We start from the raw sequence: 27,837 nt of genomic DNA, 5'->3' as shown, positions 1-27,837 counted from the left end.
GCGAGGGCGGACCCTATTTTGCGCCCGCAGGCTGGTTGGTGTTCAAGAATGTCCCACGCTCAGGCCCGTGGAGTCGCGGCCGCCGGGCCTAGGGGCAGAGGCCAAACCGGCCCAACCAACCCGGACTGCCTTGGTGCCCCAGAGACTCCTCGGAAATTCCGCCGCCCCCAGGGGCACCTGCAGCAGTTCTGGCCCCCTGCCCAAGCTCTTCCTCTTCCTCCAGGAAGCCTGCCTTAACTCCTGCCTTGACTCTTGCCCCTGATAGGTGCAGGCAAATCCTCACTTTTCTGTGGAAGCCCACGGAAAACCAGAGGAGAGCAGGAGGCTACTGCATTCCAGGCCTTTCCCCATCTGGACCTCAGTTTCCCAGCTAACCCTGTTATCGTTCAGTCGATAAGTCAGGTCCCACCCTTTTCTACGTCATGGACTGCAGCACAAGTCAGGCTCCCCCGTCCTTCACTATCTCCCAGAATTTGTTCAAATACCTGTCCATTGAGTCAGTGACGCTATCTAACCACGTCATCATCTGCTGCCTTCTCCTCCTGCCTTCGATCTTTCCCAGCATCAGTCTTTTTCAATGAGTCAGCTCTTCGCATCAAGTGGCCAAAGTATTGGATTTTCAGCTTCAGCAACAGTCCTTCCAACAAATATTTAGGGTTGATTTCCTTTAGGATTGACTGGTGTGACCTCCTTGCAATCCAGGAGACTCTCAAGAGCCTTCTCCAGAACCACAATTTGAAAGCATCACTTCCTCAGTGCTCAGTCTTCTGTATGGTCCAATTCATATGCATACACGACTACTGCAAAAACCATTGCTTTGACTGTGTGGACCTTTGTGGGCAAAGTAATGTCTCTGCTTTTTAATACTCTGTTCTAGGTTTACCATAGCTTTCCTTCCACAGAACAAGCATCTTTTAATTCCATGGCTGCAGTCACCATCCGCAGTGATTTTGGACCTCCAGAAAATAAAATCTGCCACGGTTTCCACTTTTTCCTCTTTTATTTGCCATGAAGTGATGGGACTGGATGCCACTCAGTTCTTTGAATGTTGAGTTTCAAGTCAGCTTTTTCACTCTCCTCTTTCACCTTCAGGAAGAGGCTCTTTAGTTCCTCTTTGCTTTCTGCCATTTAAGTGGTATCATCTGCATATCTTAGGTTGCTAGTTTTTCTCCCGGCAATCTTGATTCCAGCGCGGCATTCTGCATGATGTACTCTGCATATAAGTTAAATAAACGGGGTGATGGTATACAGCCTAGATAGAATCCTTTCCCAATTTTGAACCAGTCACTTGTATGTCTGGTTCTAACTGTTGCTTTTTGATCTACATACAGATTTCTCAGGAGGCAGGTACAGTGGTCTGGTACTTCCATCTCATTAATAATTTTCCAGTTTGTTGTGATCCACACAGTCAAAGGTTTTAGCGTAGTCAGTGAAGCAGAAGTAGATGTTTTTCTGGAAGGCCCTTGCTTTCTTAATGACCCAGCAAATGGCAATTTGATCTCTGGTTCCGCTGTTTCTTTAAAACCCAGCTTGTACATCTGGCAGTTCTCAGTTCACGTACTGCTGAAGTCTAGCTTGAAGGATCTTTAGCATAACCTTGCTAGCATGTGAAAGGATTTTGAGTATAACCTTGCTAGCCCTGAGGGCAGACATAATCCATCAGAGAGACCCAGAAATCTACAGAAAATTTTTATTTTATTATAGAAAATTCTGCTGGTTGAAGGGAGCCAGGGGGTGGGGCAAGATCTGGGGCCCAGAAGTCAGAGGGCAGCCCAGGAAAGAGGCCAGCCCCCCTGCACTGTGGCTGCGCAGGAGCCTCTGCCCTGCCCGCCCTCCCCTTCTAGGGCTGGCAGGAGTCACTGAGAGTTCAAGTCAGGCAGTACCAAGCCTGAGACCTAACACATGGAACAGGCCTCACAGAGCACGGACAAGGGTGCAGTTCGCAGACACCCCAAACACACAGGGGCTCCCAGGGCCCCCCCACACACTCAGGTCTTCTTAAAGCTCCCCACACACAGCCAGCCAGGCTGGGGTGGGAGGCCGTGGTGGCAGCTCCTGAGTCGTGGGCCTCCAGGCACCACCTGCTCCAGGTCCCCTACACGTCTGTGCTCTTGGGGCTGCAGCTGGAGGCAGGAAAGGGGTTGAGTGGGCCCACCCCAGCCCCTCCCTGCTCCCAGCCAGCCCCGCCTCTCCACCTTTTTTCTTCCAGTCTCTGGTACTTCTTCTTCAGGACTTCGTTCTTCACAGACTGCGGGACGTCGGGTACAAACCAGGCCGCAATGAGCTTGATGCATAAAGCCACGTGCTGGGGACGGCAGAGAGGGGAGGTCAGGAGGGCTGCACAGGGGCGCCAAGGGTCAGAGAGCTGCCCCACTCCAGGGTCCCTGCCGTGCTGACTCACCTCAAAGAGGATGAGGAAGGCCAGGCGGATCGCCAGGAGGAACCACTGCTGCTCTGAGAAGTTGGAGTCCTGAGCAGAGAAATAGTCCCGGTACCTGGGGTGGGGAGCAGATGAGGTCAGGGGTCAGGAGTTCAAAGGGTGCTCACAGGGGGTGGGGGTCCAAACCTGCACTCGGTCACATTCTCCCAGCCCTCGATTTTGGCAGGATCCTGGAAGTCTTTGGTGTAGAACACAGACAGGCTGTGGTTGACATAGCCGGTGAAGCAGCTGTGGGCAGAGGACAGGAGCTTGGTGTGGCCCCTCAGGCTTCCGGGGTGCCGGCTCGAATCTGGCCTGACGTGGTGGGGGCCGTCAGGGTGGGCCACAGTGCAGACCCTCTCCTTCACCTCTGTACATGGGAGACGGGCCCTCGGGGAGGCTGAAGGGACTCGCAGGGGCTGGGGGAGCCTTCCTGGGAGAGACCCCTGGAGACCCAGCCCCCCACAGGGCTGGAAGAGCTGGATGAGGACAGTGTGCAGACCCTACAAAGCGTCTGAATTCGGAAGGGGAGCTGTTCCCGTAGCGCTTGCTCAGGAAATGGCTAGCTCTGGGACATTAATGCCCTCCTAGGGTCCAGTCTGCATTCCCAGGCTCTACCCAGGGTCTCCAGGTCGGCACAGGGCGGGGGCAGACCACCCCAGGAGAAACTGGGAGCACCAAGCCCTGCCCTGGGCTCCCCTGGGGTGGGGCCAGTTTTGCAGGGGCCTCTGGACAGTTTGAGACTCCCCCAGGGGCTGTGTGGCAGCGTCCCCTTACTCGACTTCAGACTGGGCCCCTCTCCGGCAGGGGCCATAGCGGTACTTGTACACCACACGGGGGATGAACTCGGACGTGAAGGCGATGACCATCCCATTGGCAATGACCGCCAGCACACCGATGATCTCCAGCACCTGCAGCCAGGTCCCTGGGCCACAGAAGGGAGAGAGGCCCAGTCTGCCTACGAGCCTCCTCCCCTGGCCCCATTGATTCCCCAAGGCTGGGAGCCCGGATGGCCAAGGGCTTTGTCACACTTATGCTCGTGGAGACTGCCAGGCCCCTGATGAGGACAGTCTTGGCCAAGGCCAGCAGAGGGCAAACGCCACTCTCCTGCACCCTGCTTCTTGACATGGACAGGGAGGGGCCCAGGTCTCCATCCCCCATGTTATGCCTGAACCTTTCAGCTGCCCCCAGGCCTGCTCTGCCTCCTAGGTTCCCCCACCCAGGGCAGGGGCAGACCCCCTTACTGGTCCTGGGATGGAGGCCTTCCTCTCTCCTGCTGCCTTGTCCAGTACTCCATCTCCTTGCTTCATCCCTGACCCCGTCCGCCCTGGCAAGGCCAGCCGAGGTGACCGAGTCCCTGCCCCCAGCTGCTGGACATCTCTCCCCCAGCTTCCTGCTCTCAGAGTCCAGCCTTTTCGTATCTGCTTCCCAGTGGCTTTGGCCCTTCAACCCGACTGGGGGTGGGGGGCAGTGGGGGCATGCCAGCCCCTCCTCTTCTTGGGGCCTGGGCTCAACCCCCAACCCAGGCAGACCCTGGGAAGGGCTGGGGGCCACCGCGGGGTGAGGGCCCCTCTTGCCCCGCAAGGCTTAGAGCTGGGGTTCCAGGGAGACTGGCGCACTGGCCGCCCCGCCCCTGGCCGGCCCCTGACCGATGTCCTTGGCCTTGCGTGGCACCAGGCGCCGCTGCAGCCGGACCATTTTGATGGCGTCCAGGCGGATCTCCACGAGGTTGCTGAAGAGCGCGAGCAGCGGGGCCAGCGGGAAGGCAGCCACGAAGATGGTGGTGAAGCCGTACTGGATCACTGCGGGCCGGAGCGGTCACCCTGCGCGTCCTCGCCAGCCCCTCCGCCAGCCCCTCGGCCGCCAGCCCCACCCCGCGTACTCATCTCCATGAACTCGTTGAACAGGCTGAAGGTGTAGACTGGGTTCAGCCGATAGTTGCGCTGCCAGTGGCCCAGCTCGGGGTCCTGAGACGGGGCCCGCAAGGAGCGACACTTGTGCGCCAGCCACCTAGGGGCAGGAGAAGCGGGTGGAGAACCGGGAGGAGCAGGGGGCGGGGCGGGGGCGGGGCCTCCTGGGGTCCGGACTCCCTGCGGTGGGCGGCGCCCGGAGGGGAGGGGGTCCTCACGGCTTCAGATACTCCACGCAGTTGCTGAGCGTTTGCTTCAGACCCATGATGATGGCCATCTGCACGAAGAGGTCCATCATGCAGCCGCTGAGGTGGCACTGCAGGGACAAGGGTGGGAGGGGCGCATGCGCACGGGGCACTGGGAGAGGCCAGGAGAGAGGGCAGTTCGGGAAGAGGGCAGCAGGGCACCCGGGACAGGCTGACCTCCTCCAGCTTCCACAGCCCCGCCAGGCGCACCGTCTTCCCGGGGTGACCGTTGATCCTGTGAAGGACAGCCAGGCTGAGGGAGGTGGCAGGACAAGAGTGGGAATCGGGGCGCAATGGGCCCTGGAGGGGAAGGAAGCAGACCTGCCCCACAGGTGAGCAGCGGCCGGATGTGAGCCTTGTGCCCAGACACGCCTGTGGGCACATGCTCGCACACACAAACCACTAGACCATTCAAGGGTAAGAATAACATTCGCTCAGTCGTGTCCAACTCTGCAACCCCCTGGACTGTAGCCTACCAGGCTCCTCTATCCATGGGATTTTCCAGGCAATAGTACTGGAGTGGATTGCCATTTCCTTCTCCAGGGGGTCTTCCCGACCCAGGGATCGAACCTGGGTCTCCCACATTGTAGACAGACGCTTTACCGTCTGAGCCATCTAATCCATTCAGGTATGACCTAAATCAAACCCCTTACGATTATACAGTGGAAGTGACAAACAGATTCAAGGGATTAGCTCTGATAGACAAAGTGCCTGAAGAACTGTGGATGGAGGTTCGTGACATTGTACAGGAGGCAGTGATCAAGACCATCCCCAAGAAAAAGAAATGCAAAAAGGCAAAATGGTTGTCTGAAGAGGCCTTAAAAATAGCTGAGAAAGGAGAAGCGAAAGGCAAAGGGAAAAAGGAAAGACATACCCATCTGAATGCAGAGTTTCAAAGAATAGCAAGGAGAGATAAGAAAGCCTCCCCCAGTGATCAATGCAAAGAAATAGAGGAAAACAATAGAAGGGGAAAGACTAGACCTCTTCAAGAAAATTAGAGATACCAAGGGAACATTTCATGCAAAGATGGGCAAAATAAAGGACAGAAATGGTATGGACCCAACAGAAGCAGAAGATATTAAGAAGAGGTGGCAAGAATACACAGAAGAACTGTACAAAAAAGACCTTCGTGATCCAGATAACGTCGTGATAGGTGGTGTGATCACTCACCTAGAGCCAGACATCCTGGACTGTAAAGTCAAGAGGGCCTTAGGAAGCACCACTACAAACAAAGCTACTGGAGGTGATGGAATTCCAGTTGAGCTATTTCCAGTCCTAAAAGATGATGCTGTGAAACTGCTGCACTCAGTATGCCAACACATTGGGAAAACTCAGCAGTGGCCACAGGACTCGAAAAGGTCAGTTTTCATTCCAATCAAAGAAAGGCGATGCCAAAGCGTGTTCACACCACCGCACAACTGCACTCACCTCACACGCTTGCAAAGTCACGCTCAAAAGTCTCCAAGCCAGGCTTCAACAACATGTGAACCATGAACTTCTAGATGTTCAAGCTGGTTTTAGAAAAGGCAGAGGAACCAGAGAACAAATTGCAAACATCTGCTGGATCATCAAAAAAGCAAGAGAATTCCAGAAAAACATCTAATTCTACTTAGAAAAACATCTACTTCTACTTTATTGACTATGCCAAAGACTTTGACTGTGTGGATCACAACGAACTATGGAAAATTCAAGAGATGGGAATACCAGACCACCTGCCCTGTCTCCTGAGAAATCTGTATGCCAGTCAAGAAGCAACAGTTAGAACTGGACATGGAACAACATACTGGTTCCAAACTGGGAAAGAAAAATGTCAAAGCTATATATTGTCACCCTGCTTATTTAACTTCTATGCAGAGTACATCACGCAAAATGCTGGGCTGGATGAAGCACAAGCTGGAGTCAAGATTGCCAGGAGAAATATTCATAACCTCAGATATACAGATGATACAGAAAGCGAAGAAGAACTAAAGAGCCTCCTGATGAAAGTGAAAGAGGAGAGTGAAAAAGTTGGCTTAAAACTCAACATTCAGAAAACGAAGATCATGGCATCTAGTCCCATCACTTCATGGGAAATAGATGGGGAAACAATGGAAACAGTGACAGACTTTATTTTGGGGGGCTCCAAAATCACTGCAGAGGGTGACTGCAGCCATGAAATTAAAAGATGCTTGCTCCTTGGAAGAAAATCTATGACCAACCTAGACAGCATATTGAAAAGCAGAGACATTACTTTGCTGACAAAGGTCCATCTAGTCAAGGCTATGGTTTTTCCAACTATCATGTATGGATGTGAGAGTTGGACTATAAAGAAAGCTGAGTGCTGAAGAATTGATGCTTTTGAACTGTGTTATTGGAGAAGACTCTTGAGAGTCCCTCGGACTACAAGGAGATCCAACCAGTCAATGCTAAAGGAAATCAGTCCTGAATATTCATTGGAAGGACTGATGCTGAAGCTGAGACTCTAATACTTTGGCCACCTGATGCGAAGAGCTGACTCATTAGAAAAGAAAACGATGCTGGGAAAGACTGAAGGCAGGAGGAGAAGGGGACGACAGAGGATGAGATGCTTGGATGGCATCACCAACTTGATGGGCATGAGTTTGAACAAGCTCTGGAGGCTGGTGATGGACGGGGAAGCCTGGCGTGCTGCAGTCCATGGGATCACTAAGAGTTGGACACGACTGAACGACTGAACTGAGAGCAGAGTTCACATGACAGCTAAAGAACATCAAAACAAGACTTGAATAGAGAAGCCCTGTCTTTGATACAAAAAATGAGGATTGCCTGCTTGAGACAGATAGAACGACAGGCCCCCAAGGACGTCCACATCATGATTCCTGGCTTATGTTATATGACGTGGCAGCATTAAGGTTGCCAATCAGCTGACCTTAAAATGGACAGAGAATCCTGGGTGATCTAGGTGTGCCCATTTTAATCACCAGAGTCCTTAAATGAGGAAAGAGAAGAGTTGGAGACATGACAAAATGAAAGGGGCTCAGCCTGACACCACTGGCTTTGCAGACACAGGAGGAAGGGACCAGGAGCCATGGAATCAGGCAGCGTCTAGAAGCTGAAAAAAACAGCAGTGTGGATTCTCCCCGAGGGTCTCCAGACAGAACGCAGCCCTGCTGACTGTGACTTTAGTCCAGCAAGACCCTTTTTGGACTCGGCCTCTAGAACTGTCCATAATGTGTATTGTTTAAAGCCACTAAATTGTGGTAAAAGAAAATTAATACAGTATGTATGTCGGTTCTCCCTAAAAGAATGTATAATTTCCCTGCAATCCTAAGGTAAACTCCACAGAATTTTGATGGAGTTTGACAAAAATTAAAGTTCACCTAGAAGAATAAACATGTAAATAACTACAAAAAAGGAAAAGTGAAAAAGAAGAGAAAAAGAAAATTAATGCTAGTCCTATCTGATAGTAAAGCATAACAGAGTAATAATTACACAGTAAGATACTAGACTAAAATGATCAGAATTCACAGAAAGAGCAAAACATTCAGGCAAATGATGGGACTTGGCGTGTGCAGAAGGTGGTGGTGCTGATGGAACAGTCAGCAGATGGTTTGGGGACAGCTGGCTGTCACTTGGAAACAAAACAAGCTTCCCTCCCGTGCCCCTTGCAGCAGAACCAGTTCCTGTGGATCAAAGATCTGAGTGTTTAAAAATATTGGAAACTGCCTTCATAGGAACACGAGAGATCGCCTAGGCTTTCGCCTCCTCACCCGGAAGCACAGTGTGCAGGGACGGCACACAGGAGGAACCGAGTCGGGCCTCGTCTGCTCCTCCGCCTGCTGACTATGTGACCCTGAGAGCTTCCTAACTTCTCCGTCAACCCATCTTTGAAATGGGGTTTAGAGTCCCTACCCCATAGGGCTGTTGTGCGGATTAGAGTTGACGAACATGACTTAGGATAGAATGTGTGAGTGTCCGTGACATGAGTTATTATTATAAAGACATATTCCATCCTGCCAGGGAAAATAAACTGAGTCCTTCGTTATCCAAAGTCAGTGGAGGGCTGCAAATCTTCAGTCGTGAGGAAAAGCGGCTGTATTAACAGAGAAAGACTGCGGTAAAGGAACAGGAAGATGGACCCTTTAGGAAATGAGATGAGGAAAGGAAATGGGATTTCTCTGGTGGCCCAGCGGCTAGGACTCCGAGCCCCCAGTCCCAGGGACCCAGGCTCAATCCCTGGTCAGGGTACTAGATCCCACAGGCCGCAACGAAGACGTGGTGCAGCCAAATACTTAAAAGAAAAAACTTAAGGGGAAAAAAGAACATTGACATCTTCAAGAAAGTACTGTGTCTATGGAAACAAGAAAAGGACACTCTAAGGGTAACAAAAGACCAAAAATCTCTTAAAAATTAAGACTTTGTCTTAAATTCTTAGAAGAAAACAACAGAAGGCAAAAAAGACAAAGTGAAACGACCTTCCCAGATGAGGATTGTGAGACAGAGAGACGGACGACATGAGAGAGAAAGGCAGACACATGAGGAGTGTAGAGACAGAGAGACAGACGACATGAGTGAAAAAGGCAGACGCGTGAGGAGTGTGAGACAGAGAGACGGACGACATGAGAGAAAAAGGCAGACGTGTGAGGAGTGTGAGACAGAGAGACGGACAACATGAGAGAAAAGGGCAGACGCGTGAGGAGTGTGAGACAGAGAGACGGACGACATGAGAGAAAAAGGCAGAGGCACAGGGGACAGCCCGCGAGGACCAGGACTCGCATAAAGAGGAAGCAAGGGGAGGTTTTTTTAAAAAACCTGACATTAAAAAGAAGAAAATTTACTGAGCTTAAGCAGGACATGGTTTTTTCATCGGAAGGTGCCAACAACTGCCCAGCACAGTGCAGGAAGAAAAGACTCACCCTGAGTGTCCCCCTGCTTAAAGAGAAGACCTTAACTTTAAACAGAAGATCCCTCTACCAGAGGGGAAAAAATCTAGGTCAACTAGGAAAAAACAAAAATCAGATTTTCTGCACACTTCTCATCATTCATTTTGCATGTTCAAAGACAAAGGAGCAATGTCTTTGAAGTTCTAGAAAGGAAAACTGTTTTGAAGTTAGACTTCTCTACCCAGCCATATCAAACATGTGCCAAGGTAGACCATGACACCTTGAGACATAAAAGAATTCAGAAAATTTACCTCTCCAATATACCTTCTCAGAATAAATGAAAGCAAAAATCAAGAAAGAAGGAGGCTTGGGAATCAGGAAATGATGGTCCTAACCCAAGTCCCAAGAAGACAGATGTACAGGAGGCGCAGAGAGCAACCAGGCCAGCGTGGGATAAGGCAGGGCTCCCAAGGAGGGTCCCATGGACAAAGGGACTCCGTGCAACAAACAGTTTGCCATAGACACGCAAGGGGGAAAAGGCAGCTGGAAACAATAGGAAAAATAAAGAGCTCTACGACAAAGAAATGGTCAAATAAGAAGCAAAGTAAAATATGACATGATTTTAAGAAACTGATAACGTCAAAAGAGAATCCATTTGATCTTGAGATTACGAAAATGCTCAGATGATATGAACAGTTTATAGAAACGGAAATTTAATGACCAATAAATATCTCGGAAGAAGCTGGATTCTCACTAATAGGTTTTAATAAGGCACCTTGAAAGATGAGAAGCCTCTGTTCGTCAGATCAGCAGGGGGTATGCACACACGCAGAGCGCGTGTCTCTGTGAGTCACCTCAGGGTTTCTGGAGGTTGCTTTAGCAATGCTCATCTCCACATAAACATGCACTCCCAGCTTTCAATTGAAATGGCTGCCGACACCCACGGCCAGGCATCACCTCAGAGCTGGGAGGGACCTGGAGAGGCCTGCAGCCCACTCGACACATCCTGCTGGATCGAACCTGTGGGGCTGATGTCCGAGCAGCCGGCAGCCCCACCTCGCCCGGAGCACCCAGGACTTAGGCCCCTCTGGTGGGCCGGGGGCACCCGCTGGATGGGATGCAGGCCTGGCTGAACCCCTGGGCCTCCTATCTGACCTCTAATCCCCCCACACAAGCAAAAAGACAGAGATACTTCCAGGAGGTTGAACAACCAAAGACTCAGATCTCAGGATTGAGCCAATGGACACCGAGACCCCACGCTGTCCCTCCCCCAGCTGGGCTCCCAGCATACCAAAGGCATCCTCCTTCCTCCAGGCAGGACACCAGGGATTCCCCTTCGGGAACAGACAGAGCAAAAGGCCCCACCAGGAGACACGTGGTCCAGAGCACACTGGCACATACCTTTCTCAATTAAAGACATGTGTCCGGGAATAAAAGACATCTAAGGACAGTCTCTAACACCAGAATCAGAGACCAATCAACAAAGAGCGTAAAACACTTGCAAGCAACAGAAGCAACGCAGAGTAGCAGGAAAAGAGGCCACATTCTCAGACAAGAGAAACCCTGGTGTCCAGGTAACACGAAGAGGCAGCTGTAAAGACCCTGAAATATCGAAAGGAGTGCTCTGAAATTAAGAACATAAGCAGAAGTGATGCATTCAAAGAAAACTTCTGAGAAACTGGGACAAGGATGGAAGGAAAAAGCGAAGAAAATTGGATGATCAATTCAGAAGATCTGATTTCCAAACAAAAAGAATTTACCAGACGGGAAGAGAGGGAACCAGAGGAGGGGGCTATCAGACACATCAGAAAATCACTAAAACGGGAGGACCTGAGGCTCCAGGCCCAGCGAGCACCGGGTAATTTCTTTCCACTGGATCAGCATGGATTCTGCATACCTGGCCAGCACAGGAGTTGAGACAGGGCAGGGCAGAAGCAGAGGGAGCAAGGCAAGAGCGGGGTCTGAGGGACCAGGGTTCTGGGTCAAGTGCTCTTTAGAGGCCAGGAGAAGGGCAGCAGTCAGTGGCCAGAGGTGGCCCTGGTGCGGGGCGGGAGAAGCACGGGCTGGGGATGCCAGGAACCCGGCACAACAGGGAGAAGGGTGTTTGAAAGGGAGACGCGGGCACATCTGCGTGGTGGTGGAGACCGTCCAGTAGAGACAGAGATGCTGGTGTGGAAGAGAGAGGCGTGAAGTACTGAAGCAACGTGCAGTGAGAAAGAGCCACCGAGTCACACTGCTAAGAAGTTTCCGGAGATGGAGGATAGTGAGAAGACGCAGAGGGTCGGAGTCGCGTTGCCGTCAGGTCCGTGGGACGGAACACTGGAAGCCAATAAAGCTATCCCTCGAGTCTGAGGAAACCACATCCAACCTAGCATCCTGTCTCTAGCAGTCGCTCGGTCAGGTCCTCAATACAGAGGAGCTCAGCACAGATGATCTCCTGCGCACCCTTTCTCAGGAAGCCACTGGAAAACTTGGGGTCCTCCCTGGCAGAGGGGGATGGGCTCACCAGGATGGGAAGGCCAAGCAGCGCCCGGAGACGGGGACAGACGGAAGGCCTCTCCAAGGACCTCACGATGTCTTTGAATGAACTGGGAGGGGTTTTCTGTTTTCAAAGTTCCACTAGAGAGTTCGGAGTTAATGAGTCTGAGCAAACCCCAGGAGGTGGTGAAGGACAGGAAGACTGGCACACTGCAGTCCACGGGGATCACAAAGAATCGCACATGACAGCGCCTGAACAACCACAATGCGACTTACAAAAGTTGAGCAAACACAGAGACCACATGGAGCAATTATTTTCTTCCGAAAAGACAAGAAAATGTCTGTTGATTGAATCAAAATATTAACTTCACTAATTTGGAAGGTGAGGGCAAGTGTGTGCCTGAGCCTGGTATATGAGATGCCCACCGCCACTTTACTTACAAAGCTCAAAACTGGGATTAACCCAAATGTCCACCAACTGATGTGGTTACATAAATTCAAGAACATCTCTCAAAGGAATGCTCATGTATGGTTTTAAAAACAAAGCCTCACCACCCTTGCGGACATGGAAGATACCCATTGTGTGCTTTCAGGGTAAGGCAGAGAGGATAATTTACATGACTAACCACTTACGTCAACAGGTGTATCTGGGACTCCCCTGGTGGCACAGTGGTTGAGAATCTGCCTGCCAACGCAGGGGACACAGTTTCAATCCCTGGTCCAGGCAGATTCCACGCGCCACCACAGGGCAACGAAGCTGGTGCACCGCAACTACTGAAGCCCGTGTGCCTGGAGCCCACGCTTTGCGACAGGAGCCACAGCAAGGAGAAGCCCTCACGCCGCAACTAGAGAGCAGCCTCAGATCACACATGTGCACAGCAACAAGGGCACAGCACAGCCGAAACAAACACAGAAGAATTTTAAGACAGGCGTGTTTGTGTGTGCTCAGATGTGTAAAAATATCTGGGGAGATGCAACAAACAGTGTCATCTCTGGGGACGTGAACTGGACAGTTGGGGGTAGACTGTGCACTTCTTCCACACTTTTCTGTATTAGGTTTCCATGTGTTCTGAGCTTGATTCATTTTAAAAATTAAAAAGAACATGTGTTTCCATTTCCAAGGTGGGAGAAAGAAGTTAGAGGGAGGCATGTGAGAGCCGGTGGCCCTTACCTGCCCAGGATGAAGGCAATGTAGATAAGGGAGGAGAAGTGAGCAAAAAACTGCAGAGTGAAGAACTTGATAGTGAACTTGCTCTCTCGCTCTGAAAAGGTCCTGGGTTTCTCTGGAATGAGATGTGGGGCCATCCTTCCTCCGTCTCTCCCCCCAATGACAGCCCACGCCCAGCCTGTCCATATCCTAAAAACTTGGGGTCACCTGGGACCCTCACCTGTCTCCCAGGCAGGATGTTCTGGCCTCTCATGGGCCCCATTTCCCCACCCCAGGGTTCCAAGACCCCCACCCTGAATCCTCTCCCAGAGAAGCCATTCTCTCACCAAAGTCACAAAGCTTCAGGGCCACATATTTGTTGATCTGCAGGAGGGGAGACAGGGCTCACCTTGGACCTGGGCGGAGCCGCAGCCTGCCCCACACCCTCCCCTGCCCCGACCCCTACCTTGGTCATGATGAGGATGATCACATAGTGAACCAGGGCCCCGCTCACCACCACAGCCGTGGTCACCTGCTCCCCCAGGAAGGGCAAGGCCGAGTTGAAGAGGGCGGCAGCTAGGACTCGGTAGACCACCAGGACGTGGGCCATGCCGATCATGAGGCAGATCTGGGGTGGAGGCAGGATGGGCGGGGCTCAGGGAACTGCCCCAGCTGCTCTCCAGCCCAGCCACGGGAGCCCAGGAGTACCATCAGGAGAGACAGGAGAAGGATGACGGTGCTCCGCAGGTAGGAGTGCTGGTGCAGCTGCGGCTGGTGGTCTGGGCAGCTTATGAGCCCCAGAGCCATTTCCTCCTGTGGAAGGCACCCAACTGGCCTCAGATGCCGGAACTGCCTCAGATGCAGAACCCCCTGGGGCCTGGGACCCGCCCTCCGACAGAGGACCCCCTCAGACACAAGAACCCTTTGGACACTGAACCCACTCAGACACGGAACCCCTGGGACGTGGAACCTCTCGGACACGGAACCCCTTCGGACACAGGAAACTTTGAAGCAGGAAGCCCTTGGATACAGACACCCCCTCGGACACAGGAAACCCTTGGACATGGGAACCTTCGACGGGAAGCCCTTGGACACGGAACCCCTTGGACTCAGCAGCCTCTCAGGGCCCGAGCCAGCCGCCGGTCAGCCTCACCTGGTCCTCGTCCCACCCGTACAGCTCCCACTGCAGGACCACTCGGGCTCGCTCCCGCTTCCACAGCTCCAGGAACACCGTGGCTGCGCCAGAAAGCAGAGGCCTCAGGGACGTGTCTACGTGTGTTGCTCAGGGGGCCCCAGGTCCGCACGACTCACCCCACAGCGCCATGAAGATGGCGAACAGCACGGTGCCCTCGTTGTCAAAGAGGTGGGTGAGCTAGAGGGAGGGGCACGTTGGGCTGGGATGGCCTTCCCCCCAGCCCTCGGCCCAGGCCTCCCCTTCCCCGGGAGGACCCGCTGGGCCCGCCTCCATCCCGCGCAAACCTTGGCATAGGCGCAGGTGTCTGAGAGCCGCTGGAACCTGCGGTTGTGGTCGCCGCGAGGGCACATGTAGATGTCGTGGGCCTTGCAGATCTCCTTGCTGAGGGCGCAGGGACCGAATTGGCTGCCGGGCTTTCCTGTGGACCCTGGAGGGGCCCCTCCCTGGACCGCCCCTTCTCTGACTCCGCCCACCCTCAGCTTCAGTCCCGCCCCTTCTCTGGCCCCACCCCACCCTCAGCTTCAGATACGCCCCTTCCATGACCCCACCCACCCTGTTTCAGGCCCGCCCCTTCCCTGACTCTGCCCCACCATCAGCTTCAGTCCCGCCCCTTCCCTGGCTCCGCCCACCCTCAGCTTCAGATACGCCCCTTCCATGACCCCACCCACCCTGTTTCAGGCCCGCCCCTTCCCTGACTCCGCCCACCATCAGCTTCAGTCCCGCCCCTTCCCTGGCCCCGCCCACCTTATCTGGCTGGCTTCGAATTGGGAAAACCCGCTCAGGAAGACGATGAGGCCTATCACTGCTGCGGGCACCAGCATGTAAGTGTACCAGCCGAGCCAGGCGAAGTACAGGGCCACTTTCTCTCCAAAGTAGTCCCTACGGGCACAGCGTCCCGTCAGGGCCACTCCCACCAGGGGTGACGGCCAACGCCTGGGTGAAGCTTGCCATGCTGGGGGCAAGGAGTGTACCGAGGACATCTAAATGTATGTCTGAATGGTTCGCCAGACAGCTGTTTGCTGGAGGCATGGGTGTATCTACAGAGGGGCGGCCTGCCTGCGGGGGGCACAGGTGTGTCCGCGAGGGCAGTAGTACCTGATATCACTAATTGGCTGCCTTTGGAACATGCTTCTCCACCGGGCCCATTTCTTCTTTAGGTGTTCTTCCCCCTGGGCACAGGTGAGACACAGTGAGAGCTTCCTGCCTCAAGTCCTGCCCTCAGGGCCTCTCCCAGCCAGCCCACCCCTCACCTTGTGCAGGGGGAACCCGGCCTCAAAGACCCCATCCTTCACCAAATCCTGGAGCGTGTCTGGTGGTCAGAGGGGTTCTCGGGTCAGAAGGGGCGGGGATGAGGGAGGACCCTGTCCCGTTCTCCCCATGCGACGCCCCTCCTGGAGGGCTGCGGCACAGGCCACCTGCCCATCCAGTCCTTACCACCTGCTGCCATCTTGCTGTTCAGGACAAAGTCGACAATTCGGATTCTAGAACACAAGAGCTGGTTCAGGAGGGTCCTCTGTCTGGCCAGGTTCCAGGCCCCTCTTCAACCTGGCAGAGCCCCCAGACCACTAGCCGGGACTGCCTGACCAGAGCTCAGAATCCAGGACTCATCTGGGAGCACAGCTCCTCGAATCCTCCCAGGGTTCAGCTGTACCGTGGTTGCAAGGTGGGCCGCCTTCAGGGTGGTCTCTCTCATCCCAGGGCCCCATGCTCAGCCCTACAATCGGCCGCCCAGCTTCCTCCAGGATTCCCCACCTCCAATCACACCTCCCACCTGGAGCCCCAACATGTTCAGAGCACACCCTTTATGTGCACAAATAAATCCTCTTTACACCCTGTGAGCCATTTTGCCTATGGGAGACTGAAACTCAGAGGGTAACTTGGCCAAGGCCACACAGCCAGGAGGTGGCACATCCAGACATCTGATCCTGCTCCTCTGGAACACCTCCTATGAGACACAGCCTCCCAAGTGTCCCAGGGCCCTCCCCACAGCCTGCTCCTTCCAGGCCCCGACAAGGTGCCTCTACGCATGTGTCCTCCCAAACCAGCCAGTTCTGAGCTCCCAGGAAGCCCCCTCCATTGCCTCATATCCAGACTCCCAGAGTGTTCTTTGTTGACCTCCCTGACTGGCCCCAGCTGAGTTCAGAGGGCTGGGGCTAGGACCAGGAAGGTGCTGGAGGCAGGGTGTGGGGAGGACAGGTGGACTGGCTTGGTGGGCTAAGGATCAGAGTGGGGAGAAGCAGGTTCCTAGAGAGAGAGAGGAGGTGTGGGGTGCCTGGGAGGCAGGGACAGATGTCCAGAGAAGGGCATTCAGTCTGGAGAAAAGAAGTGGAGACTGAATCCAGGGAGACGACCTCAGAACCCAGGAGGGACGACCAGGAGAGTCCTCCCAGCCTCTCCAAATGCCACCCGCCCTTTAAGGCTGGCTTCTGGTCTGCATCTGGGGACACAGTCACAGATGTAACCTTCAAGCACATTTTCCAGTATTACAGGCATGGTAAGTAAGGCACAGATGGTTGCCCCCTGTGGCCTCTGCCCCAGGACCACACCTGGGAGCCTTGCTGCCTGTCTGGACCACCATGTAGGTGGGCAGGGGTCCACCTGGCCCCGCGTGGGCCAGCCTCCCACCTGTTGGTGGCTCGGATGGAAGTTGGCCTGGACAGCTCCCCTCTGGGGACAGTGTCCTCGGTCTCCGTAAGTCTCCAGTACCGGTCAAACATCCTATTGTCAGCTCGGATCCCGAAGAACTCCTTCTCCTGGTCCTCCATTGCCTGAGAGTTGGGGGCAGCATGGGACCCTCTGCTCCACCTTGGGACCCTCCCCCTTCATCCGAGGCCAACAGTCTGTCCCCTCCAACTCCGGCATGAGGCCACAGGCAACCTCCCCAGACTCCTTCCTGGGACCCACCCAGCCCCCTGTGACTGCTGCACCCAGGCAGGGCCCTCAGCCCTCCCACCTTGTAGCGAAAGCCCTGGTTCTCAAGCTCTTCCAAGAACTGCCGCTGCCTCTGGACCTGCCCGGGGTTTCTCTGGGTGCGACGATCGACCACAAAGACATAGTCCCATAGCTCAGGGGCCTCGGTCTAGAGGAAAGAGGCGCGGGGCCCAGGGCTGGCAACCAGAGCAGGCCGGGTGCAGGGCGTGGGGGAGCGGGACCAGGCCCAGGAGGGGCTCACGGAGGCTCACCTCACAAGTATTGATGTCCATCAGCGGAAGGCTCTCACCTTCCGTCGGCACCAGGATCCGGAGACTGTCTTCTCCCTGGGGGTGAAGCACATGCGGAACAGAGGCTGGCACTCGTTGCCACAATAGAGCGCCTCCCAGGCTGGGTGCTCTGGCACCAAAGGGATGGTTTCTGGTGGGGCCACGTGCATGCTGAGGCTGCAGCACAAATGGCCGGCAAAGGTTTGTTGGGAAACATACAAAGAGCACCCTAAATTCATAAGAAAAGGCAGGCAGTCCAGTGAAAATGGGCCAAAGATGCAAATGGACACTTCACAGAAGAGGAGCACCCAGAAGGTGAAAACATGGAACTCGAACGTGAAACCGTTTGGAAAATGCAGGCTAGGTGACCAAGGAGGCATCACCGTCCACCCATCTGGCAGCAAACATTTTACAGTCAGACAGTGTGAACCATCCAGGTGTGGGAGTTGGCGGCAGCCTGGTGGTTAGGACTCGGTGCCTTCACTGCCGGGGCCCGGGTTCAGTCCCTGGTCAGGGAACTGAGACCCTGCAAGCACACTGTGACCAAAAAAAACACCCAGGTGATCTATAAAATTATTGAATGTAACATAATACTGTAAATCACCTGAAAATCATACAGTATTGAAAATAAGCTATGTGTAAAAAAAAAAAAGCCAGGGTGACTCAGCAGGACCCCATGTGCTGCTGCTGTGCACGCCTTGGTGCCTGAATTTGAGAAACCTCGCGGACCTGCCCCCTGGCCCCCCTTGGAGTCACACAAAGGCGCTCACACTAGCATATTTCATACCAAAATTGTGGAAATAACCCAAAGGCTCATCAGTTTTCTTCCCAGGTGGCACTAGTGGTAAAGAATCTACCTGCCAAGGCAGGAGACACAGGGGGCGTGGGTTTGATTCCTGGGTTAGGAAGACCCGCTGGAAAAGGAAATGGAAACCCACTCCAGTATTCTCATCTGGGAAATCCCATGGACAGAGAAGCCTGGTGGGCTACAGTCCATGGGGTGGCAAAGAGTCAGACACCAAGTGACTAACACTTTCACTTTCACTAACGAACACACGTCCTTCTATGTTCCTCCCTCCGGGAGGTGAAATCCTCCCTGTTGAGGCTGGCCTGGACTCAGCGACTAACAAGGGAAGTATGAAACAGAAAACCAGCCACTTTACAGAGGAGACCCTGGTGGAGGCCCCCAACCCGGGAGATGACGGCCCAGGCGATGGCACGCAGCAGCCCGTGGTCCCCAAAGCCCACGGCCCCATCCCAGCAGGAGGAGAGCCCCAGCGAGCAGACCCCGGAGTCAGGCAGCCAAGGACAGGGGGGACGGAGAGGCCGTCACAGACAGGAGGGGCCGTGGGGCCGTGGCGATGATGCCGTGGGGGGCCTGCGTGATACACTTGAAAAGCCGGTGACGTGAGTCCAGGCCGAGTCAGGCTCGTCACCTGCACCAGCGCCCCAGGCAACAGGCACGGCAGGCCCTGCACTGTCTTTGTGACACTTTAGGAAAACTTACAGATCTGCAAAAACTGCACAAGTAGCAGTCGGGGGCTTCCCAAGTGGCACAGTGGTAAAGAACCTGCCTGCCAATGCAGGAGACGTGGGCTCCACCCCTGGGTTGGGAAGATCCCCGGGAGGAGGAAGTGACAACCCGCTCCAGTACTCTTGCCTGGGAAATCCATGGGCAGAGGAGCCTGGTGGGCTACAGTCCATGGGGCCGCACAGGGTCCAAGCGGCTAAGCACACACAGGAGTGGGGGAGTGGAAAATGCTGGGACTGGCATCCAGGTGGGAGGGGTGTCTTAAGGCCTCACTGATTCCCAAAGAGCAGACAGCAGGCTAGGAGGGCTTGAGACAAAGTGACCCAGGGCCCCTTCTCTGGAAGAGCCACTGGGCTGAAGGGAGTGGGGGACAAAGGAGATGGGGGACCAGGGCAGACAGGCAGGTGGGTCATCAGGGGGAACCCCCGGGGGCTGAGGCGGGGGAAAGACACCACCTCCGGAGCCAAGCGCCCAGCAGGTGCTGAGGCTTTGTGCCCTCAGGCAAGAACCCACCTCTCCCAGCCTTGGGGGGCCTGACGCAACGCGGGCAGCATCCTGCAGCCCCGGCAAAGGGCTGGCCAGGCCGTGTGCCCAGTGAGAGGCCGCCAGCCGTGTCCCGTCGGCAGCTCCCCAGGGAGCATGGGGGACCCCGGGAGGGACAGGAAGCCCGGGATGAGGGCCTGGGGGAACTGAGAGCTGTGTCAGCTTGAGCCCCCTGACTTCCTTGAAGGGCCTGGTGGCTCCCCATCCCACCGTGGGCCCGCCGCCAGCCCACCACCCACTACTGCCTCTGGGCAGCCCCGCCCGGCTCACAAGCCTGCAACCCCCCACCCCCACCCCCAGGCATCGCAGCTGCTCAGCGTCCTGGCCAGCCCTTGCCCTGCGCCGCTCCCCTTCTCCTCCCTGCGCATTCCTGCCTCCTCCAGAAAGCCTCACTGGACTGCTCCAGCCAGTCTGCCCTTGAGGGCTGCCAGAGAAAACGGAGGCCACCCATCACATTTGAATTTCAGATAAACAATAAATACCATTTAGTATAAGTATGTCCCAATTATTGCATGGGACATAACCTATACTAAAAAAAAAAAAAAAAAATACTGTTGTGTGTGTGAAATTCAGCTTACTGGGGACCTGTTTTTTATTTTGTTTCACTAAATCCAGGACTCGACCCCAACTCCCCACCCCAGACACACCCGGAACTACTGGGTCCAGAACCAGGCCTGGGTCTGCCCCCTCTCTCCCCTCTGTCTCAGCCACAAAACGGCCAGCTCCGGGGCACGGGACGCCAGGGTCTTTGTGCCGCGGTGCAGCCCCTGCCCGGCCCTCTGTCCCGCTTTCCTGGGGGGCGCTCACCCCCTCCGCAGGCCTGCCCCCTTCTGCCCCAGCTCCAACCCCGCACCGCCCGAGCCCTCGGACCCGCAGTGGGGTCAGGGCCAGAGGAGAAAGCCGCCTCCTCAGGCCGGTCTGTGCGCGTGCGCTCTGGGCTGAGGCGCCTGTCTCAGCGAAGGGAGTCAGGTCTCATGTAGATGGGGACTAGGGACGCTGGTACATTTCTGTCACCAGCAGCCAGTCCTGTGACTTGCCCACTGTAGGAGCGAAGCGTCATGTGGGACAAATTCGTGAGTGAAATGGGTCCTCACGTACTCGAACTCGGACCCAGGAGGAGGCCTACGCTTGCTGGGGCTGGACCCCCTGCAGGACGACCCTCTGAGGGTCCCTCGCCGGCAGGCCCACAGAGGCTGAAAAGAGAGGCTACCTCACGTGAGCCTGAGGCTGAAGAGTGGGCAGGACCAGCAGCGGGAAGATGGGGTCCCAGCTGGGGAGACGGGGTCCCTGGGGCGGGAAGATGGGGTACCTGGGGTAGGGAGATGGGGTCCCCGGGTGGCGAGATGGGGTACCTGAGTGAGGAGATGGGGTCCCCAGGGCGGGAAGACAGGGTACCTGGGTGGGGAGACGGGGTCCCCGGGTGGGGAGGGACAGCACAGGGATCCAGATGGGAGGAGGGAGCCTGGGGAGGACCATCCCCGAGGGACTCCCAAAGGCAGCAGCTGGAGGCTAACCCTCAAGTGGCCCCAGAAATGAGGCTGGGGCAGCTCTCTTTCCCCAGAGACATCACATGACTTTGGGGCGTTACCCAGAGCCTCTTGGAAAAGGGGAGTCAGCCTTCCCTGGAGGCTGCTGTGTGACCTGGACCAAAGGGGTCCCACGGGCACTGTCCCCCATCACTGGGACACAGCCCCACCCCGGTCATGACCTGGTTCCCCCAGGGAAAGGGCCGGCAGGTGCAGGAGCAGCAGCAGCCAGGCCTAAGTCCCCTGCCCCGTCCTGTCAAGCCACCCCACACTCGACGTCCGGACGTCTGGTGCCCACACGCTGTGTGCCCAGTGGCCCCATTCCCAGGCCAGCTGCCTGGGCCCCAGGCTCCAGGATCAGGCTGTCCATTGCCCACCTGTCCTCCAGGGAGAGAGGCCTTCACGGATTAGAACCAGGCTCCCCTAAAGTCACCCCCACCTCCAGCCAACCTGACTGCTTGGTGCACCTGAGACGAGCTATCTGGGGGTTCTGCTGTCCCTGTCCACCAGGCCCCACCTCCAGGAAACCATGTGTGCCCATCAGGCTCCCAGACCCCAGGCAGGGTCAGAGGCTCCCCGGGCCCGCTTGGCCTTGGGGGGTCCCAGCCCCACCACGTGCAGGTCCCCAGCAAGTCTGCGCACATGGACGGGGGAGGTTCCAGGCACCCGGCTCTCCGTTGTCCTCCCTTGGGGCTTCCAGCCCCCACTCCCTGCAGGCCACGCACCCAGTAGGCCAGGCCCAGGACTGAGTCCAGGCCAGAGCCCCAGTCGGTCCACCCACTGCCTGCTTGAGTTCTTTAGAGGCTGCAGCTCCCCGGGAGACCAGCCCAGGCGTGGGGGCCAGGCCTGGGGATCCACACTCTGTCTGTCCATCCCCAGGCAGCTTGCAGGTCCCGGCAGGGCACGGGGACTGCTGTGCGGGTGTGCCTGCCCCGCAGCTCCCGACCCTTCTGGCCGGGCAGCCTACCTGGAGCACACGACGTCACCCTAGCCACACGCAGCAGGCAGGGGCCTCCCCGAACCATCCATGGCCCGCCTCAGGCTTAGGGTCACACGACAGCCCAGCCAGCACCCCACAGCCCCCTGGCTAGGCCCTACCAGCAAGCAGTGGTTTCATCACTCAGCAAAGGGACAGCCCACCCCAGCACCAAGCTCAGACGTGGAGAGGCCTGCCCACACGTGCGATCCCCCACCTGGCTCTGTTTCCTCATCGTTCGGGGGCCACACCATGAAACATGTAGGATCTCACCTCCCTGACCAGGGATCAAACCTATGCACCCTGCAGCAGAAGCACCAAGTCCCAACCACCGGGCCGCCAGGGAAGTCCCGGCTCCCTTGTCTTCCAAGTCCTGTCATCTGCCTCCCTCCCGCCTTGGGCCCCTCCTTCCCACCATGCCTCCCACTGTCCATCCATCTCATTTGTCAGATCACATGTCTGTCTGGTTATCCACCCCAGATGCGGCCTGCTGTGAGTGCAGCCCTCACAGGCAGTGCCCAGCGTGAGTGGACACGGGCCTGGAGAGGCAGGTACCTGCTTGGCAGGGGAGGCAGCCCAGAGCTTGCCCTGGTAGTGTGGACAGGGCCTGAGGGGCAGCACACAGCTGGTGTCCAAGAACCTGCTACAGAGACTCAGGGACTTGACGGCATAAAGCCTTGGTGCTCAGCACTTCAGCTCTGCAGAAGCATAACGGGCTTGAGGGCAGCCGCCAGGAGGTGAGACCAGCAGTTAGCAGAAGCTAGACCAGAGGGCTTCTGAACTGTGGTGTTGGAGAAGGCTCCTGAGAGTCCCTTGGACTGCAAGGAGATCCAACCAGTCAATCCTAAAGGAAATCAGTCCTGAATATTCATTGGAAGGACTGATGCTGAAGCTGAAACTCCAATCCTTTGGCCACCTGATGTGAAGAACTGACTCACTGGAAAAGACCTTGATGTTGGGAAACACTGAAGGTGGGAGAAGGGGATGACAGACGTTGAGATGGTTGGATGGCATCACCGACTCAAAGGACATGAGTCTGAGCAAGCTCTGAGAGTTGGTGGTGGACAGGCAGGCCTGGCATGCTGCAGTCCATGGGGTCACAGAGTCGGACAGGACTGAACTGAACTGAGACCAGAGGGCTGCACAGGCAGCGGCGGAGCTTGGACTGCAGCTGGGGCCAGGGGTAGGGGGTGGGAAATGGGAGGGATTTGGGCAGGGGAAGGGGATGCTCAGATCCGGCTGGGGCGGAGCTCTCTGCTGTCTGTGTCTGTCTTTACCCAAAGGCTGATTTTCTTGCCTTAACTCCCTCCACACCCCCCAACCCCATCCCCAGGCCCCCTCCTCCCCCAGCCCAGGCCCCCTCCTCCCCCCAGCCCCAGGCTCCCTTCCCCCCAGCACAGGGCCGGCCTGGGAACCAGCCTCAGCTGCCAAGGCTCCACAGCCCTGGAATGGCCGAGGCGGAGTGCGAGGCCGCCTGCCTGGCCCACACCTGGGAGCGCCCGGAGGAGGGCGACGGGGAGGCGGGTTTCGCTCTCCACCTCAGCTCGGGTCTCCTCCCGGCCACCCACGGCTGCCCGGGCCTCGAGACCTCGTCCCTGGCGGAGGAAAGAGAGGAAGTCCTCCCGGACGCTCTCCTGCTCTGCCCCCAGATTCCGAATCCAGCAGCCTTCAGCGACTCCCACCCCGGCCCAGGCAGAACCCCCAGGAGCGGAGGGCCCTGCCGGCCACCCTGGGTCTCTCCAGCCCCCTGCCCGCCGGACGGAGCCGCGAGGTCTGGGGTCCGGCTCCAGGCTCAGCGCCCGGGGGTGGCCACGCCCCCCACCTGACCCCGCTCTCCCCGGGGCTCCCGGCGCAGGAGGCCAGCCCTTTCTTCCGTCCTGCCCCAGCCCCGGGGGAGCGGGGGGACACGACCCCCTGCCGGCCCCCTCCCGCTCTGCAGGGGACGGGGACGGAGGCGGGAGGGGCGGGAGGCCGGGGCCTGTCCCGGCGGGCGTGGCCTCGCGCGGACTCACCCGCATGCCGGTGGTCGCGCTGGGCTCAGGGTCGGAGGGTCCCGAGGCGAGGCAGCCCCAGCGCCGCTGGGAACCCGAGTGTGGCTTGGAGGCCGCCCAGCGGTCCTACCTGACTTCCGCGTGGGACTCACCCCTCCCTTCTCCCCGCCCTCCTCGTCCTCGGGTCCCTGTGCCGCCCTCGGGAGCGGCCCGTGCCCGCCGGCCGGAAGGCACACCCCTCCCCCAAGCCCCGGGGCCCGGGACACCTTCGGGGCCTCCGGGCTCACCGGAGGCTCTCAGCTCACCTGCAGAGGGGCGTTCCCCTGCGTAAGTGTTAGATCGGCATCCTTTAGGGGGAGGGGAGCGGCTCCCATAACCCTGCTCCCTGCTCCCTGCTCCCTTCACTCTTCCTGACGACGCCTGGACGCACCGTCCCCAGGCCCCTCTGGGGCACCAAGCCTCCCACCCTCCAAGTCTAGTGTCGAGTCCCTTGGGGGAGAAAGTGGGGCCGGGACGATGGAAGATGAGACAGACCCCAGAAAGAAAACAGTCTGCTCCACCCAGAATCCCTGCTGTGTGCACCCCAGGGCCAGGATGGGGAGCCCGGGGGTCCTGGAGCCACTTGCTAGCCGGAGGAGGTGGGGGGTCAGAAATGAAGGACTGAGAGAGGCCGTACCCCACCCGTGGTCAGGGCAGCAGTGGGAGGCGGCTCTGGGCCACCTGAGGGAGACTGTCCTGGGGGACGGTGGACTGCCCCCAACAGGGAGGGAGGGTGTCCATGCTCTGACAGCTGCAAGGCAGGGGGTCAGGAGAGAGAAGAGGTGGACATGCTGGGCAGCACGGGGGCAGCTGGAGGACAGCAGGGACCACTTCAGTGTGGTGGGGGTCAGGAGGTCAGAGTACAGCATTGTGCAGCCCAGGCAACCCACGCAGCAGCCGCAGGTGAGGCTCCTCCGGGCTCCACCGGGATAACCCGGCCCCGCCCACGTGTCTGTTTGGGGGACCCCATGGCAGACTGTGAGGGCAGCAGGGACTGAACCCTGAGGTGGCAAAGGTGAGAGAAGGAACTGGCAGCACAGAACTGTGAGACTCTGGAGGAGGAGTCTGGACAAATGTGTTATTCGTGTGACAGAAGACCCCACGAAGTAGCGGCTTAAACCAGCCTGTATGCCTGTCTCTCCCACAAGTGACATCTGGGGCAGTGCTACCAGGACCGGTTAGTAACTCGTTGGTCACCGAAAGCACATGGATCCACCGCATGGTTCCAAATGGCTGCTCAAGCCCCAGACATCACAACACTGCAGACGGCCAGGAGAGCAAAAGACGAAGGAGGGGCATCCCGGCCGCCTGTGGTTAGTCACCTGGCTAGTCACCTCACCACACCTTACTGCACGGAAGCCTGGGAAGCGTGGTCACTTTTCCTAGAGGAAGGTCGTTGTTTAGTCACTAAGTCGTGTCCAATTCTTTGTGACCTTGAACTGTAGCCCACCAGGCTCCTCTGTCTGTGGGATTTCCCAGGCAAGAATACTGCAAGGGGATTTTTCTTCTGCAGGGGATTTTCCCGACCGAGGGATGGAACTGCCATCTCCTGCACTGGCAGACGGATTCTTTACCGCTGAGGCACCGGGCAAACCCTAGGAGGAAGGTGGAAGGACCCTAACCCTAACTCAACCTGCTCAGGACAGTCAGCGCGTACTAGTCCCCCACTCAGACGTCACTGCGAGCGTCAGCAAGCTGCCCTCCCTCTCATGGTTTCGTTTGGCATTCCCAGTTTCAACACTCCAGAGACGCTGCCTCTCCTCATTCCCGCCTTCCAAGGGTCTGAGGGAAACGAGAGCCTTGCTGCTCACCTGAGGCCCCTGTGGGAAAGGCAGCGTCTCCTGCGGGGGGAGGGCCAGGAGGAGGAGCCCTGGCCTGGACCACCGTGGACGTTCCTCTCAGTGAAGGACAGAGGGTGAGGGCAGATCTCATCCAGTCCTACCTGGAGAGGAAACCGGTGTGGCTCTTCGGAAAGCAGTCCAGCAATAAGCATCTAAAGCCTAAAAAAGTGTTTATACTTTGGTCCATTAATTAACTTTTTCTAAACTATCCTAACAAAAATCCAAAATATTGAAAATATGCATTAATATGTCCTTTGAGCAGAAAGTATAAACCACTCAAAAGTGAAAGTCGCTTAGTCATGTCCGACTCTTTGCAACCCCATGGACTATACAGTCCATGGAATTCTCCAGGCCAGAATACTGGAGTGGGTTGCCTTTCCCTTCTCCAGGGGATCTTCCCAACCCAGGGATCAAACCCAGGTCTCCTGCATTGCAGGCGGATTCTTTACCAGCTGAGCCACCAGGGCAGCATGAGAACCCCTTTAGATGATCAATAATAGGGAAAGGGCTTCCCTGGTGGTCGAGTGGTAAAACTCCACACTCTCATTGCAAGGGCCCTGAGTTCCATCCCTGGTCAGGGAACTAGACCCCTGACCCAAATGTCAAAACTAAAAATCCTTTATGCCACCACGAAGATGAAAGATCCTGCGTGCCCCAACTAAGACCCGGTACAGCCAGATAGAAGGATAAGTAATAAACACATTAAAAAGTAGAGCAGTACCTGAGCAAACATGGTGTATCCACATGCTGCTTAAGCAGCCGTTAAAAATGGTGCTTTCAAACCAGAGTTTAGGACAACATAAGAAAACGCTTCTCTTATACTGTTAAGTGAAAAAGACATAACTGTAAACATGTATACATTTTTATCTCGACCAAGTAAAAATGCAGGAAGATACCAGCAGAGTGGGTTTAATACTTGATATTTCTATTTTCCTGTGGATGGTAGAGGGGCTTCCCAGGTGGCACAGTCGTAAAGAATCCACCTGCTCACGCAAGAGACACAGGACACTTAGGTTCAGCCCCTGAGTTGGGGAGATCCCCTGAAGGAGGAAAGGGCTACCCACCCCGGTATCCTTACCTGGAAAATCCCATGGACAGAGGAGCCTGGTGGGCCACAGTCCATGGGGTCACCAAGAGTCAGACACGATTGAGCAGTTGCACAAGCAAGCACGTGGATGGTGGAACTGTGCTTCTCGTCAGGTAATTTGCTTCCTCCGACACACGTCGCTTTCATAAGCTTTATATTACTAAATGCACTTTGTTGTGTGAAAGTCTATGATTATGAACTTTGTTCAGAGTCAGCCCCACTCTGGGCCTTGGTTTTGAGTATGTCCTGTGGAGAAGCCACACCCTGGATGTTGGCAGGGCTGACTCTGCCCTGTCTTGGGCGGAGAACCTCAGTTGAGGTCCACATGGGCCTCCTGCTCTTCTCTGTGAACCCTGGACCCTGCCTCCTCCCACTCCAGAAAACGCTGTCCACCTGCTGTCTTCCCTCCCAGGGCCAAAGTGCGGCAGGAGGCAGATCCCCCGTTTCCGCTGTCTCTAGGGCGCCACCCCACGGAAGAGGTCCAAGTGACAAGTCGGCCAAGAGAGCCCCAGGCTCATTCCCGCCTGGGCAACCTGGTCTCCCAGCCGCAATGGCCTGGACCCTGGACCTGGACAAAGATCCTCTGGGATCTTGCTGGGGACCCTCCCCAGAGGCACACAGTCGGACTGGCTGAGGCTGGAGCCTCCTGAGTCCTCCCCAGCCTAGTCTCACCGCCCCCCCAACACACACACCCAACTCCCAAGGCCCCCTCCTCTGGTCTGCGGGGAGCAGGCGCTTGCCTCCCACACCAGGATGGCAGGGGACTGCAGACCCAGGCCGCTGACGTCCTCACCCAAGGGACACTTCTGTCTCCCTGCTGCTCCCCACCAACGCCTCTGGGACTTTTACATTTCCACTAGTTCCTGTT

The 27,837-nt window shown here is 56.4% G+C and overlaps 1 protein-coding gene across 13 annotated transcripts; it reads right to left on the bottom strand.

Annotated features, from left to right (window-relative positions):
- Window positions 1-1,676: 1,676 nt before the first annotated feature.
- ANO9 (anoctamin 9) lies at window positions 1,677-27,224 on the bottom strand. Of its 13 annotated transcripts, none has more exons than XM_059883139.1 (25): window positions 26,961-27,182; window positions 26,604-26,865; window positions 17,418-17,492; window positions 17,189-17,314; window positions 16,861-17,003; window positions 15,670-15,716; window positions 15,486-15,544; window positions 15,331-15,404; window positions 14,980-15,114; window positions 14,520-14,616; window positions 14,352-14,412; window positions 14,194-14,276; window positions 13,749-13,853; window positions 13,507-13,668; window positions 13,388-13,424; window positions 13,065-13,176; window positions 4,752-4,809; window positions 4,548-4,645; window positions 4,302-4,429; window positions 4,069-4,221; window positions 3,197-3,344; window positions 2,567-2,668; window positions 2,402-2,495; window positions 2,196-2,305; window positions 1,677-2,123 (listed from the first exon to the last, which is right to left on the bottom strand). In XM_059883139.1, the coding sequence occupies exons 2-25, from the start codon at window positions 26,613-26,615 to the stop codon at window positions 2,096-2,098; spliced, it is 2,247 nt and encodes a 748-aa protein (XP_059739122.1). In that variant the 5' UTR covers window positions 26,616-26,865; window positions 26,961-27,182; the 3' UTR covers window positions 1,677-2,095. The 13 variants fall into 13 exon arrangements, with proteins under 13 accessions (XP_059739122.1, XP_059739121.1, XP_059739124.1 ...); XM_059883138.1 differs by having other exon boundaries at window positions 26,604-26,703; XM_059883141.1 differs by lacking the exon at window positions 26,961-27,182 and adding an exon at window positions 25,853-26,041 and having other exon boundaries at window positions 26,604-26,936.
- Window positions 27,225-27,837: the final 613 nt, after the last annotated feature.

Source organism: Bos taurus, chromosome 29 (assembly GCF_002263795.3).
Source record: "Bos taurus isolate L1 Dominette 01449 registration number 42190680 breed Hereford chromosome 29, ARS-UCD2.0, whole genome shotgun sequence".
NCBI classification, from domain to species: domain Eukaryota; kingdom Metazoa; phylum Chordata; class Mammalia; order Artiodactyla; family Bovidae; genus Bos; species Bos taurus.
This window is presented reverse-complemented; position numbering and strand designations above follow the sequence as displayed.